At 46.9% G+C, this 13346-nt stretch overlaps 1 protein-coding gene across 9 annotated transcripts in view; it reads left to right on the top strand.

Moving 5' to 3' along the window:
- FRMD4A (FERM domain containing 4A) overlaps positions 1–13346 on the top strand; it is a 356537-nt gene that overhangs the window by 320403 nt on the left and 22788 nt on the right. For all 9 annotated transcript variants that reach the window (XM_064421808.1, XM_064421806.1, XM_064421809.1 and 6 more), the window contains 2 exons: positions 1294–1432; positions 7096–7237. In XM_064421808.1, coding sequence (XP_064277878.1) covers positions 1294–1432; positions 7096–7237 — 281 coding nt within the window. The remainder of the gene's footprint in view (positions 1–1293; positions 1433–7095; positions 7238–13346) is intronic.

Raw genomic sequence — 13346 nt, 5'->3', positions numbered from 1 at the left:
CTCCATGTTCACCTCCAACTTTGGACAAGGCAGTGGCCCACAAGCACCAGAAGAGAGGTGGCCAGTGCAAATACAGGTGCAGGATTTGAGGACTTGTGAGTGCTGGTGGAGTTGACTCCCCCTTACGTGGCACAGTAGAGGTGCTGGGCTGTCCTGCAGTGTCACCTCCACCTGCATGGCTCAAAGTCTCTGCTGACTGTGGACTCTGGCACCCCTCTGTAGCACACCCCGGGCTGTCTCTTGCACTGGTCCGTCCTCACCATCCATGTCCATAAAAGTGTCACATTTCTGAGTGAGCCTCTGTACTCATGTCACATCATTTCATAATCCTGCTCTACCACAACACCCATCTTGACAGACTGGAGAGGAGGCCCTATTTATTTGGGGCTCTGTAGGTGAGTGGTGTGGTTTATTCCAGCCAGAGCTCCATCCCTGCAGTGGGAGGAGTTCCACAGATTCAGACTGAGAGCCTGGATCTGCACTCTGCTGGTGTCAGGGGCTCTGCTGGTGGGGTTGCTTTTGAGGGATGGGGAGGAATAATCAATCACATTTGTACAGCTGTGTAAGCATGGGGAAACCTAACCTGTGTTTTTTTGCTAATGTTTGAGAACAATTGGGAGTCCCAGAGAGGAAATATTTAGCTCTTATTTTTCCTGTTTTTAAATTCACTCAGCTAATCACCGAGTCCCATTCTTCTCTCCAGGGCACTAGGCAGCCCCTCTGAGCCTCACAACTCCCTGCCCCCATACCATGTGGCAAATCCTGCTACATCTGTTTACAAGTGGGGAAATCAAGGTTCATTAAAAGTTCCTCACACACTCCCTAAAGCAGCCTTTGATCCTGTGGATCTTCAGTTGTTACCTGGATCCTGATATTTGGGAGCTACTGTCCAAAGCCAGAGGCAGTGGAGAGTGTGTGGACCTGGGCTCAGATGTCTCTGCATGTGATGAGACACAGAGGATTAATGAAGGCTTTGGCCTTGGTGGCTCACCTGGGATATGCAGCAAGTCAGCATCAACCAAACCCAGGGATACAGTCTGAGCTGGGCAAACTGGATGATCTTTACTGTTAGTCCTCTGGAGATTGCTATCTTGAGGAGATATTTGAAGTAAATGCTCTCCCAGCTCAATTAGATATTTATTGCTGGTTTCTAAGCTTTTTTTTCCCATTAACACAAGGGTGTACACAGTAAAGACAGCAGCTTTTACTATGAGATCTGTGACAGGTTCTGCCACAGAACGCAATCTGGTGAAACCTTTGTGTAACCCTAGTTCATCCTTTTCTCCTCTCCAGGGCATCTGTGACCAGGAGGACTTTTGGGCATAGTGGCATTGCCGTGCATACGTGGTACGCCTGTCCAGCATTAATAAAGTCTATCTGGGCTATGGCCATTAGTCAACATCAGTTCTACCTGGACAGGAAGCAAAGCAAGGTAAGCATGAGAAGTGCCAGTTGTAGTGGGTGAGTCTTTCTCAGTCCCCATAGTCCCAGCCACATCAAGTCCAGATGGTGGCTTCTTTTCTGCCCTCCCTTTCTGTTCATGATCAAAAAAAAAGGCAAATCGACTGAAGATATTTTCTAGTCCTGACCAGATTGAGAAAATTTGTATTCCAATTCATGCCTATGGGAGTAAGGACTAAGGAAAGATTGTATTGAACTGTGGCCAAATTGAAGGAGCCAAAGTTAGCAAGCAGATGGGGTCAACATCCCTGTCTGGATGGCTTCCACGTCTTCCACGTCTGTCATAAAGTTAGAGCAGCTTCCAATAACTGGGTTCAAAGTAGCTTCACAACCTACAACTGTCTCTGGATTCTTCTTGCTGTGCCTTGATTTTTACTATTGTATTTTCCTGGAAAGGAGGGGTAGGGATATTATTTTAACAGGGGGCAGGAGGCTTGGCAGCCTGGCTGTACAAGGAGTTGTCGCAAACTTGTGCTGCACAAAGGGCCACGCAACACAAAAGAAACCACCTTGAAACCAGAGGACTATGTGTTCTTCCTCTTAATTCTTTTCATCAGTAATTTTAGGCATACCCAGAACAGCAGGAGATTGCTTTGATCACTTTGAGATTACTTTGATACAGAGAAAAGACTTCTCAGGCAGACTTCCCTCCCCATATGAGCATGCTGGTGTAAAGCTTCACAGAGAAGACAGTGTCTGTACTGAGTGGGTGTCTGCATTGGTCCTCATCTCTGGTGAAATGTCAGAATGTGCAGGTGATGATCCTCCAAATGCCTGAAACAATCTTAACATCTTGCTTGTTGAAAGCACTGTGTATGTTTTCAGGCTGGGGGTGCATCATTCCTTGCTCAGGCCCTGGCCCTATCAGGTCCCTTCACGAGCCCCTTCAGCCCACTAAACTGGCAGAAAAATAATTCTTTTTTTTCTGCTTTTCCTTAGTGCATTATTTTTTCTGCCAGTTAAATGAATCAAGTTGGCTGTCTGGAATTATGTGGAGGACCATGAGTGTGCTGGTAGTCCCACTCGTCCTAAGCCCTTCTGACATTGCTTTCCCCATCATGAGCTCTGTGACTTTATTTTAGAGGGGGTAGGGCTTTTGAATGCCTTGGGCATGGTTGCAGTCACTTTGGCCGTGTCTCATCTAATGCAAAAATCCGTGTTTCACCATAGTTGTATCTGTATTGAATTTAGGGATGTAGCCCTGCCTACGTGACAGCTGTAATATGGACAAAATTGCTTTTTCACTGATACCAAGGGAAGCTTTCCTGTCCCCCTTCTCTGCTCAGGACCATCAGGGCAGTGCACAGTTCTCTCTGTCAACTCAGGGATAAATTTCAAGCAAATAGAAGTTTATTTTTTTTTACTTTAGCAAGATGGATTTGCTGATCTAACTGCAAGGTATTTAGGTCACAAGCAACCAACAAACAAAAGGAGATTCCCTCCTCCTCCCATTTCTTTGGTAAGAAACTGGGTCTCTGAAACACCCAGGACTTCCCTTCAGTGACTCCTTTTGTTGTTGGCAGATTGTGTTTCAGTTTTATCTCCCCTCTCTCACACTCCTACAGGCAGCACCACCCACCAGCCCTCGTTTGTCAACCTGTCACGTCTGTGACCATGTCAGCATGCTTTGTCACAATAATCCCAGTGGTCATGCTGAGGCTTTGAAGTTGAGGCATACAAATATTTTTGTCCCTTTCTCTTAAGGGAACCGGTATTTTCATCTGTTGTCCTCATCTTTGACGTGACACTGTCAATATTGATAGATCCATCAATTTTAATTGATCTGTTCATCCTGCTGGTCACTTCAAGGACACAGTGCTCATATGAGCTTCACTTTGGGAAACTAGTAAATCATACCCCAGAGTGGGGTGATGTGAAATGTCTTTGGTTCAGCTCTCAGGGGCCTAGACAAACATTTATTGAGTTTCAGGTCGCATGGGTTTGCAGCCCCTTAAATCTCAGGCCCCACTTCAATTGAATCCTCAACTTCAAAGCAAAACTTAGCTATTCCTTCCTTTCATGTCCAAACTTGGCATTTCATATCATTTTGACAAAAGAAAGAAAAATAAAAACAAACTTAGAGGAAAAAGCCTGCTGGAGCTCACTGTACAGCTGAGCCTTTGCTCCAGTGATGTAGATTAGATGGTGGGAGATGTGACATAGTGATAAAGAAAGCTTGAACTCTGCTCCTCACATAACTGGGCACCAGTTGGATCTGGACCAACAGCTCCACTGGAAAGAAAACCCTTCACTTGATTTTAAAAAGAAATAAAATCCGCTTTGCCTGGATTCTGACCCTTTTGCAAGTGAGGTCCCAGCCTTGCTCCATGCTGAACTCCTGCCAGCTTCCCAGCGTCTCACTCCCTGCTGATCTGTCTCTCTCTCTCCCCGCAATCGAAGCGTAACGTGGACACTGAAAAGATCCCCAGCTTCCCAAGTGAGCTTGTCAGCATGCAGAACTCCTGTCAGCTTCCCTTTTTTTTCAGGAGACAGATGCAGCAGGACTTGAAGGCATGTCTTTGCTCTGTTGACTGCACTGAGTCAATCAAGCACTTGGCCTTGAGAAGTCACATTTTGTGGGAATATTCAACACCACGTTCCTCCAAGTGCAAGGCTTTTTTGGCTGAATGAACTGGTAGAAAATAGACCAATGGTTTCAAAAAAGCACCTCCAGCAAAGCCCCATCACTACAGCAAGAGGGATAGATTCATCCCTCGTGTCCATCTTCTTCCTCATTTCACTTATGGGTTTTTCTTCACCCTCTGACCCTGTCAGAACAGCACTGGGGATCAGTTTGGCCCCATGCTTTGAAATGACTCATGAATGAGCCAGTCTTCCTCCATGTAAATGAGACTTGGCAGGTCTGCGCTAAGTGCTTTCAAATTTCTGAGCCTGGAGGGACTGTGGGGCTTGGGGGAGCACTAATGGGGTGTAACCCAGCTTTGCAGTGCTGTGCTGCAGCACACAGCCTGCACGGGCCAGAGCTGGCTGCTGCTCAGTGGCCTGTGTGAAATGAGCTGTTGCTCTGATTCCTGCTGCTGCTGAGAGCCTGTCCAATGCACGAGACCACCCGATGGTGATTGGCATTGCTGTAGGCAGCAGGGGCTGAGCAGCAAGGAAAATTAACCCACTTCCTTTCAGGAGATGTTTCATCTGCACTGTTCAGTGCAGGGCACCATTAGCACAACTGTGGTTGGATCTAAAACCTTCTATGGTTTCAGCAGGTTTGAATTGTACCCTCTGCAGAGGTGGCTCATTCTCCCCTGCTGATCTTGTCTGCTGGTTTGTTCTTCTTCTCTCTTTGGTCCAGGGATGCCAGGCTTTGGTCTTATATCACTTTTTCATTTGCCCTATGTACACTTCCAGCCACTGCTGGCTTGGCCAGACCACAGCAGCACTCAGCAATCACAATGCCTTCACTCAGCACTTTGGTTGGTGCCCAGTCAGACAGGTAGGGCCAGAGTGTGCCCTAATTTGCATTCTGAAAATGAGTGGAAATAAACTACAGGGATGCATCTGTCTATGCAGACTTGGGGTTTGTGCCTTTCTGAGGCATCCACTGCCAGGACTCAGTGTGTTGGGTCAGGCAGACGCTGGGTTTGATCAACGTAGCTGTTCCTGGGGTTATACAAAGTACACACAACCCTACAGATATATAGGGTTATACAGCATGTACACTCCTGCAAGGGATTTATCAGCAGGACAAAGGAAGTTTGAAGGCTTGTTACCTCCAAAGGTCTGGCATTGCAGCAAGCCAGCAGTTCATGCTTAGGCTTCTAATCAAGGCTTCAGTAGAAGGAAATCTCATTAGATAAAAGCAGTGATTTTCCTCTTCACCTGGAACTAACCTTCCAGAACTATTTGAAGAAGATGTTTCACAGGCCTTCTTTCTAACCAGAAACATCTGATCCAAGAAGCTAAAGAGTGCTGTCCTTCTCCTGGGGCTGATCTAGGGAGGAACTGCCAGATATGAGAAGTGTCTAACTGGTTACAACATTAGTTGAAGAGGGCCAGTACTGGTTGACTGATCTGCTCTGATATCTTGTCAGGTAGTTCAGCCACTGCACTCAAGCACTGCAATGTGTGCAAACAAGTGAGAACACATGCCCTGTTATTGGGGTTGTTGTGAGGCATTTGGGTACCTCAGAATGGCAATGATGGAGCCTGTAAATACCCAAGAATATTAAATTATGATAATACTTCTGAGGGTGTTTTCAGTGTAAGGCTGTCCCAGTGCTGTCTTCATTTTCAGTCTTAAATGAATCTTAGAAATACAGTGTACTACAGGGAGACATTTTTCTGCCCTTATTATTTCACTGGTATGCAAACAGAGGTGGGGATCACTAAGAAATTAACCTTAAGTGTCTTACCCAAAGCCCCACAGTACATCAGTAACAGAACTAAGGAGCTCAGTGATGAACACTCAGCCATCAATTCAGGCTTATTTCTTGTTGGAATGGTTTCTTCTTCCTGAGGATGTGTAGTAACACTGAAGATCCCATCATGACAAGCATTCCTTGTTGCCCTGTTTCATGTTACTTGCAGTGGGAACAGATCACACCCTGTTATGTGGACATCAATCAGCTTTGATTTGTTAGCACAGTAAGGATGTGCCCATCTCCTGAGCTCTATGGCCAGGGCTGAGTCTCTTCTGGCCTTGAGAACGTGCAGAGGTGAATGCTCAAGTGATCTTGAGCTGGGGCTTCACCCCCTTTTGGATAAAACTCTTCTTGCAGTTGGAGAGTCTTGGCAAAATGTGCCAACAGCTTTCTGTCTTCTAGGAAATTAAAATTGCAGGTCAGTGGCCCTGCAAGGACAGAATAATTGAAGCTCAGAAGCACAGGGCTTGTAAGATTTGAGCAATGGACTGAGATGACTGTTGGGGGTCCATTTCAGCTGAAATATTCTATTCTATTATACTCTATTACTCTATTTTATTGTATTCTATTGGTTTACATACTGTGCATTATTTACTTTCTTGTAATTACAAATTGCAACAATCTTGTTGACATTTGGTGGGGAACAATGGCCATGCCCTAATGTGGCCAGTTACTGAGCTGGGCTGGCTGTTGTTTCCTCAGGAGTAATGTTAATGCTTTGCAGAGGTCCCTCACAGTAGGGGCATTGCATGCAGCTTGTTAGTCTGGACAATAACCTGAATGTGTTTTCCTGTCAGTATTTTCTTCCAGCTTCTCATGACAGCCCATTTAAGGCATGTCCCCAATGTGTCTTGTTCCAAAGCTTATTGATGATTTGTGAAGGCCCCTTCTGGCTTCCTTTAGATGCTGGAGATGGTCTTTAGCCTTTGAGCTTTTCAGCAGGTTATTATGATGGTATTTCTGAAAGTTTCTTATTGTATGTGGTAAAACAGTGACTGCATACATCCTTTGTTTAAGAGAGAAAAATGTGCATGGCAAAGCAGAGAAAAACCCAAACAGGAAGCAGTGCCAGAATTGTACCCACTTAAGAATGTAAAAAGTCCAGCAGTGAATACTGTGCCAGATTGCTTCTATTCTTGTAAAATAATCCAAGTTTGCTGTGGAGGCCTGTTTCCTGCCACAGCAAAAGGTCTTTTTCTTTCTGTGAGCTTTCAAAAGGCGTTAAATCATTACTAACTCCTGTGTCCACCTCCAGTCCAAGATTCATGCTGCAAGAAGCCTGAGTGAGATTGCAATTGACCTGACTGAAACTGGAACCCTCAAGACCTCAAAGCTGGCCAACATGGGGAGTAAAGGCAAAATTATCAGTGGAAGCAGCGGGAGTCTTCTGTCATCAGGTAGGTCCTTTGTCCTGTAACTGGAGGGAGTGTGGTGGGAAGGGCCATGGCCATGGTATAATGGGGAGCAGCCAGATGCTGCACTGCAGAAATGAAAGTCACTTCCCTTTAGCTTTTCTGTCTGTCCAGGTGGCAGTCTATCTCTCAGCACGTTGCTCCACAAACAGCACAGGCAGCAGCCTCCCCCTCTCTCTTCAACACCACTTGTTTCCTCCTCAACTCCAGGATGTCATCTTCAACCTCTCAATTTCCAGCTGAAACCTGGTCTCCACAATTTCTACCCTAATATCCCTTGGTATGCAGCTTATCCTAAGGCAGATGGGTTTGTGAAGGAGTGCCCAGCCAGCAGTGAGGAAGCAGTCACCCAGTGCAGTTCACAAGGGAAACTGAGGCCGGGAGCTGGTGAAGTTCCCCAGCATTGCTGAAACAGGGTGCCTTCTTCACTGAGTGCACATCTGCTTTGCCTCTCTGTTGCTGGGATTTGGCTGCTGCCCCAGCTTCAACAGAACTGTTCCCTAGCACTCTACCAAACTAGTGTCAGGGCCCTGAAGGTTTCTCCTTGTGGTTTAAAGCACTTCCCTATGTGAGGAAGATGTGAGAGAAACCCAAGGGAAGGTGATGCAGAGGAAAGCTAGAGCAGGAGGAGAGAAGGACTGGAGAAGGCAGGTGAGAAGGTTGTGCCTCTCTGATACTTTTCTGTCTGTCTGAACCAGGCAAGCTGTATGTAAAACAGTGAGAAATGTCACTGCAGGCTTAAAGCAGCAGGTGATATTTAGCAAAGAGCTTGAAGCTGCTTAGGTGAGCTTTCCAGGAGGGCAAGGTTTCTAGTATCACCATAATTAACAGTTTCAGACAATTAAATACCTTCTGTTAAGCATACATCCATTTATCAAAACCAAATGTGTTGAGATGTGTAACAGCAGAGAATAACCTTCTCAGGCTTGGACAAAGGAAGAACCTATCTAACAATGCAAATGCTTTAAAACTGAACCCACACTGATGTAGAAGATTAGCTCTGCATCACTGTATCCCTCATGTCTCTTAAAACCCTGCTTGGAAAATGTTCAGCAAGGGGTTAAAATGTGCAGTGCTTCCAGAGCTGCTTGCTGTGCAATTCCTTGCCTTGCCTGCAAACAGAGTTGCCTTTCTGCTCCTGAGCTCTTCCTGACAAAGTATACAATCCACTGTCTGTGCCTCCCATCGCTTGGGGAGTTGCAGTAGCTCAGCAGCTCCCAGATTGGTGTCGGGTTGTTGGAAGTCTTTGTTTGTTTGGCATTTTTTCCAGCTCTCCTGCTGGAAAGTAAATAAAGTTAAGTACCCCAAGAAAGCTCTTAAGGTCTTTCCAAGATCTCAGCCTCCTGGGCACCATTCCTAAGTTTGTGAGAGCTACTTGGTAGTAATCCTGTTTCCATGTTCAAACATGGACTTTTTGTGTTCCTGGAAAAAAAAAAACCACTGGGGTCTGCTTCTGCTCTTACACCTGGAGAGAGCAGTAGCCTTGTGAAAGCCAGCAGAAAATTAGGCCCAGAAAAGCTGGGGTAGGCCCAGCATCTATCAGGGTTAAGTGTATGGAAATTCCAAACTGGGAGCTGCCCATGCTTTTATTTCTGAACTTCTGTGCTCCCTGCACCTTTCTGGCTGAGCACAGGATTTATAGACTCATCAGAATTGCACTAGTGACTAGACCCACCCAGAGTTCATTGACCAGGTGAGTCATTTCTTCAGTCCTGGGGAGGTGGATCTGCCTACCTGGCTGCCTTCACACGACTGTGTGAACCTCTCTTTCTGTCAGGGTGCTGCTGGTGGGCCAGGCAAGCACAGCTGCCTCTGTCTTCCTTTCTTCAGAGCTGCCTGTTACATCCTGCCAGCTCTGAGGACAGGGCTCTCCCCAAAATGTTGAGGAGAGCTGCAGAGTTTGCTGCTGCTGTGTGCCTTCCAGCAGCTACAAGAAAGTGTTGAGAGAAGATGTCTGGCATAGGTCAGGTACCAGGGAATTAGAAATGCTGGAATGCTTCCACACTCAGACCCCTCTGCTCCAAGATCCCCCTCCCTCGAGCCTGGCTGGTGGAGGTGGCCCATCCCTGTCCCACTGGATGGGAGGGGGCATTCAGTGTCTGTCCCACTGGGCACAGTCACTGGCTCTGTCCCAGGCTTTGTGTTTCCTCCCATTGTGCCAAAGATTATCGGCACACAACCACAACAATGATGGGTTATCGCAGTACAGCCTGCACACTGGAGAGAATAAGTGTAAATGATTAAGTGGCCACAGTAGAGTTCCAGGCTATAAATATCTCAAGTGACTTGAAATCACAAGGTCAGGACTGAATCTCTGTTTGCCCCCACTTCCCTATTATTCTCAGTCATTTTTTTCCTGAAAATTATTGTAGTCATTTCCTCCCACCATCTCACTCCTCCTCACTGGGGGGGCTGTCAGAGCCATGAGGAGCATGCCAAAACTGGCATGTCTCCCCTGGGCTTGCAGCAAGTCTGCGAGGAAAAGTTTGTTGTTGCTTCCAGCTGTCACACTGTCTGGAGAAGATCCTGCTGTGCAATACAAGGCAGTCGCTGCCCCACATCACTTACAGTCTCAAGAGACAGCAGAGGGGAGATGGAGTCTTGCACTGGGAAGTGGCTTCCTCACAAATCACAACAATTCAAGACCAAAGCCTCAGCTCCTCCATTTTTCCCACACTCTTGATCTCAGGCTGTCCAGTACAGATTTGTAATTTTGATGCCTAAGTCCATTTCTGACAAGCTGACTCTAACTTTTGTCCTCATTTTGGATCTGAAAGGGCCTCCCTAGGACAGTGGGCTCCTGTGATCTAGCTCAGGGATCTTCTACTCAGGATCTGTGGGCCAGCCCTGGACATATGGGGAGAGATTTGCCTGTGAGTGAAATCTCTGCTTTCACACAGGCAGGAACCAAATCAAAGCCAGCAGAACAAAACCAGGTTGGTTCTAAGGTGGATTTTTCCTTCACAGTCTGTGCCATAAGAGCTCTGCAGGTCTCCAAGCTAGTGAGGAGCCTTGTGTTCTCTGGGTTATGGTTGGGCTGAACCCCAGAGTACCTTCTTCATCTCTGTGGGCAGAGGAGATACCCCAGAGTAGCATCTCTGCTTTAGCTCCGCAGGCACATTCAAGGAGCCTCCAGCCTGAGCCCCATTCCTTCTGCAGCAGTGGAGGTTTCCTGTGCAGGGGCCTGTTCACATTTGTAAACACCACAGCAGAGTCCAGCCAGGCAGTTCCCAGCCCTGCCTCTGCATCCAGCAGGGCTGTGTCCCAGCTGGGCTGCCCTGGCGGGTGCTGGGGTGGACAAGCAGCACCCGCGTGGCCCGCGAGTGAGTGTGGGGCTGGTGAGGACGAGGATATCTGAGCACATCCTGTGTGGAGGAGCTCCAGCTGAGCTCCCTCACTGCAGAGGAAATCCATGTGTTGGGCAGAGACCAGAGATAGGGGCTGTCTGGGGCTGCTGCTTGTTGTGAGCTGACATCCTGGTGCAGTGAGTCAGTCCGGGCTCTGGCGCGGAGCGAGCGTGGGGGAAACTTCCCTCCCTGCTCAGGGGACCTGCCACAGGGACCTCAGCCAAATGCCAGGGAGCTGGAGCCAGCAGCCGGATGTAGTGTGAAGGGTTTGCCATATTTAGATGTGTTTTTCCTGGAGCAGGAGGCTTGGAGAATGAGAAAGAGAAGAGATGCCTGGGTGTTTTTGCCTTGCTGCTGCTGCTCAGCCACCTTGTGGCATCTCCTCTCCTCTCCCCTCACAGTTGGTGTCACCAAGACTTGGCTCTCTCTGCTCTTCAGCATCCCCTCTGTCCTCCCTGCTTGCTTTCATCCTTCTCATTCATTCCTTTTCCAAGCTGATTCTACTCTGCTACAATAGATAGAGGAAAGAGGGACAGCCAACGAGTCACTGGTATGACTCTTCTCTCCAAAGTGGTGTCTGCTCTCACCCCTTTGGCAGGCTTTAAAGCAAAGCTTGTCTTGGACCCCAGCAGACCTGTACCTGCATAATACTTGACCAGGTCCTTCAGGGGTGTGACCCATGTGCTGCATGTCCCCTTCAACATCACCAAGACTGTCCTGACCTCACCCGTATGGAAGTGAGCAGAACCCAGCCTGTTAGCATTGGTGAATTCAGCCATGAATTCTGCTGGAGAAGGAGTTGGACAGGGAGGACCATGTTCCCCTTGCATTCCTCAGCTCATGTTTTCCTGAATGTCAGTGGATGAAGAAATCACCCAGAGAGGCTATGTGGTTATCAGAAGATGAGTGCTGCTTCCACAGATTAGTAGGGCATTAAGTGGACATTTAGGTCACCAAGGCCTGTATGCTGAGAAAGAAAGAGCACATACACATAAAACAAACCCCAAGTTCAGCAGGTTCCTGGTGCCCACCAGACAGAAGGCTTTGTGCCTGCTACCTGGCGTATTTTCACAACCCTTTTTGATTTAGGGACATCAGATGGTTCTGCAGAAGCGTGTTTTAAAATGCAGAGTTTGGTAAATCCTTGCACTGCAAATGGGAAGGAGGCTGAAAAGTAATTTTCACCAAAAGGTTGAAATGCCATACAGGAAAATTACATGTTTCAGCAACATTTCTCCCATTTACTCCATTAGGAATTAACCCTAATTGTGGGAGATAAAACCTGAGAAAGCCTCCAAGCCTCCCAGTCAACCATTTCTGTTGCAGCAGGAGCCTCTTGTGTTAGGACTGATCTCTCAGGACTGATTTTTCTCTGTTGGTGATCTCCTTTGGAAGGCACCGGGCAGCCATGATTCAGTGACCATATCTAATAAGGCTGATTTAAGGTAGTAGCTGCTTGATTGATTTGTGCTGGTCTTTGTTTATTTCTTGGTTGTTTTCATGGTATTTTGATTTGTCATGACATTTTTGGGTCAATTGCCACTGGGTTTAGAAGTGGATCTCTGATCACAGCCTTATTCAAGGTAGGATTGATACATATTTATAAATAAAATTGATTGATACATATTTATAAATAAAATGCCTCTAATGGAATCCATAGGCACCCAGCAATACAAAGCATTGTTCTCTGCTCATTTACAGTCATCTCATACAGTGGTGGTTCTCTTGACTGATCAAGTTTCCAGTTCCTTTTCACCCATGAGAACTAGCAGAGAATCCAGCCAATAAAAATCTAATAATACACTGCAAAATAATTCAGCTTTTAAATAAAAATTCAAAACCAAACATTAGTGCCAGTGAAGGAATTAGTTTGTTTGCAGCACTAATCCCATTGCTTCACTCAGAATGTGACAGTGTGCTTCCAGGTCCCCTCCAGTTCCTTTGTTTTGTGGGAGCAGTGAAAAAGATGGCAAAATGGGCATTCAGTGGACAACTGGACAGTGCACCAGTTGTGTCAGGGTTGAGACCAGCATGGTTCTCACACAGGGAAAGCTCAGCTGGAGCAGATGCTGTGAAGTGTCTGGGCTTGATTTGGGTCCCTATCAGCTCAGCCAGAAGCCTTTTGTTTCCTTCTTGTGGGCGTACCCCAGATCAGCACAGGGGTCTGGCCAGGCTGTTCATGTGCTTGTAAATGTTTCTGTGTAGCTGCTGTGGCAACCCACACAGCAAAAAGGAATAGCTTTTAAAAATAAATCTCAGGCTGCAGTGGAGGTATGGAGCAGACAGAGGAAGGAAAGGGGAAGAGCAGTTGAAAGGAAAACATGGGTCATTAAAGTTGTCATAAAAGAAAAAAAGAAAAAGGTTCAAAACATCTGCTGGAATCATGAGCAGCTTTTTACCAGGACTCGGCAGTTTGTTGACAAGTCCATGAAGAAATTCAGCAGCTCAGTTTTGCTAGTAACTGCTCACCAGGGTTACTTTTAAGAATTACTAAGTGCTGGAGAGGAGTTTCCCTGCCAGTGCAAATGCAGGGCTCCTCTAGAAGGTCCCATCAAGTTCTTCCAGCACAGACGTGTCTGCAGAGTTGAGTTTTGTTGCTTTACGAGGGCAAACACAAATAAAACAAGGATGACTACAGCAATTACACAAATATCTTACTGTGAGGTTCTCCTCCTTTGTCTGATAATGCTCAGCCTGGCTGACCTTTGGGGAGATCTCTTCCACCATCCCCACTTCAGGACAGCCCA

The sequence above is a fragment of the Passer domesticus genome, chromosome 5, assembly GCF_036417665.1.
Source record: "Passer domesticus isolate bPasDom1 chromosome 5, bPasDom1.hap1, whole genome shotgun sequence".
In the NCBI taxonomy this organism is placed as follows: Eukaryota; Metazoa; Chordata; class Aves; order Passeriformes; family Passeridae; genus Passer; species Passer domesticus.
This window is presented reverse-complemented; position numbering and strand designations above follow the sequence as displayed.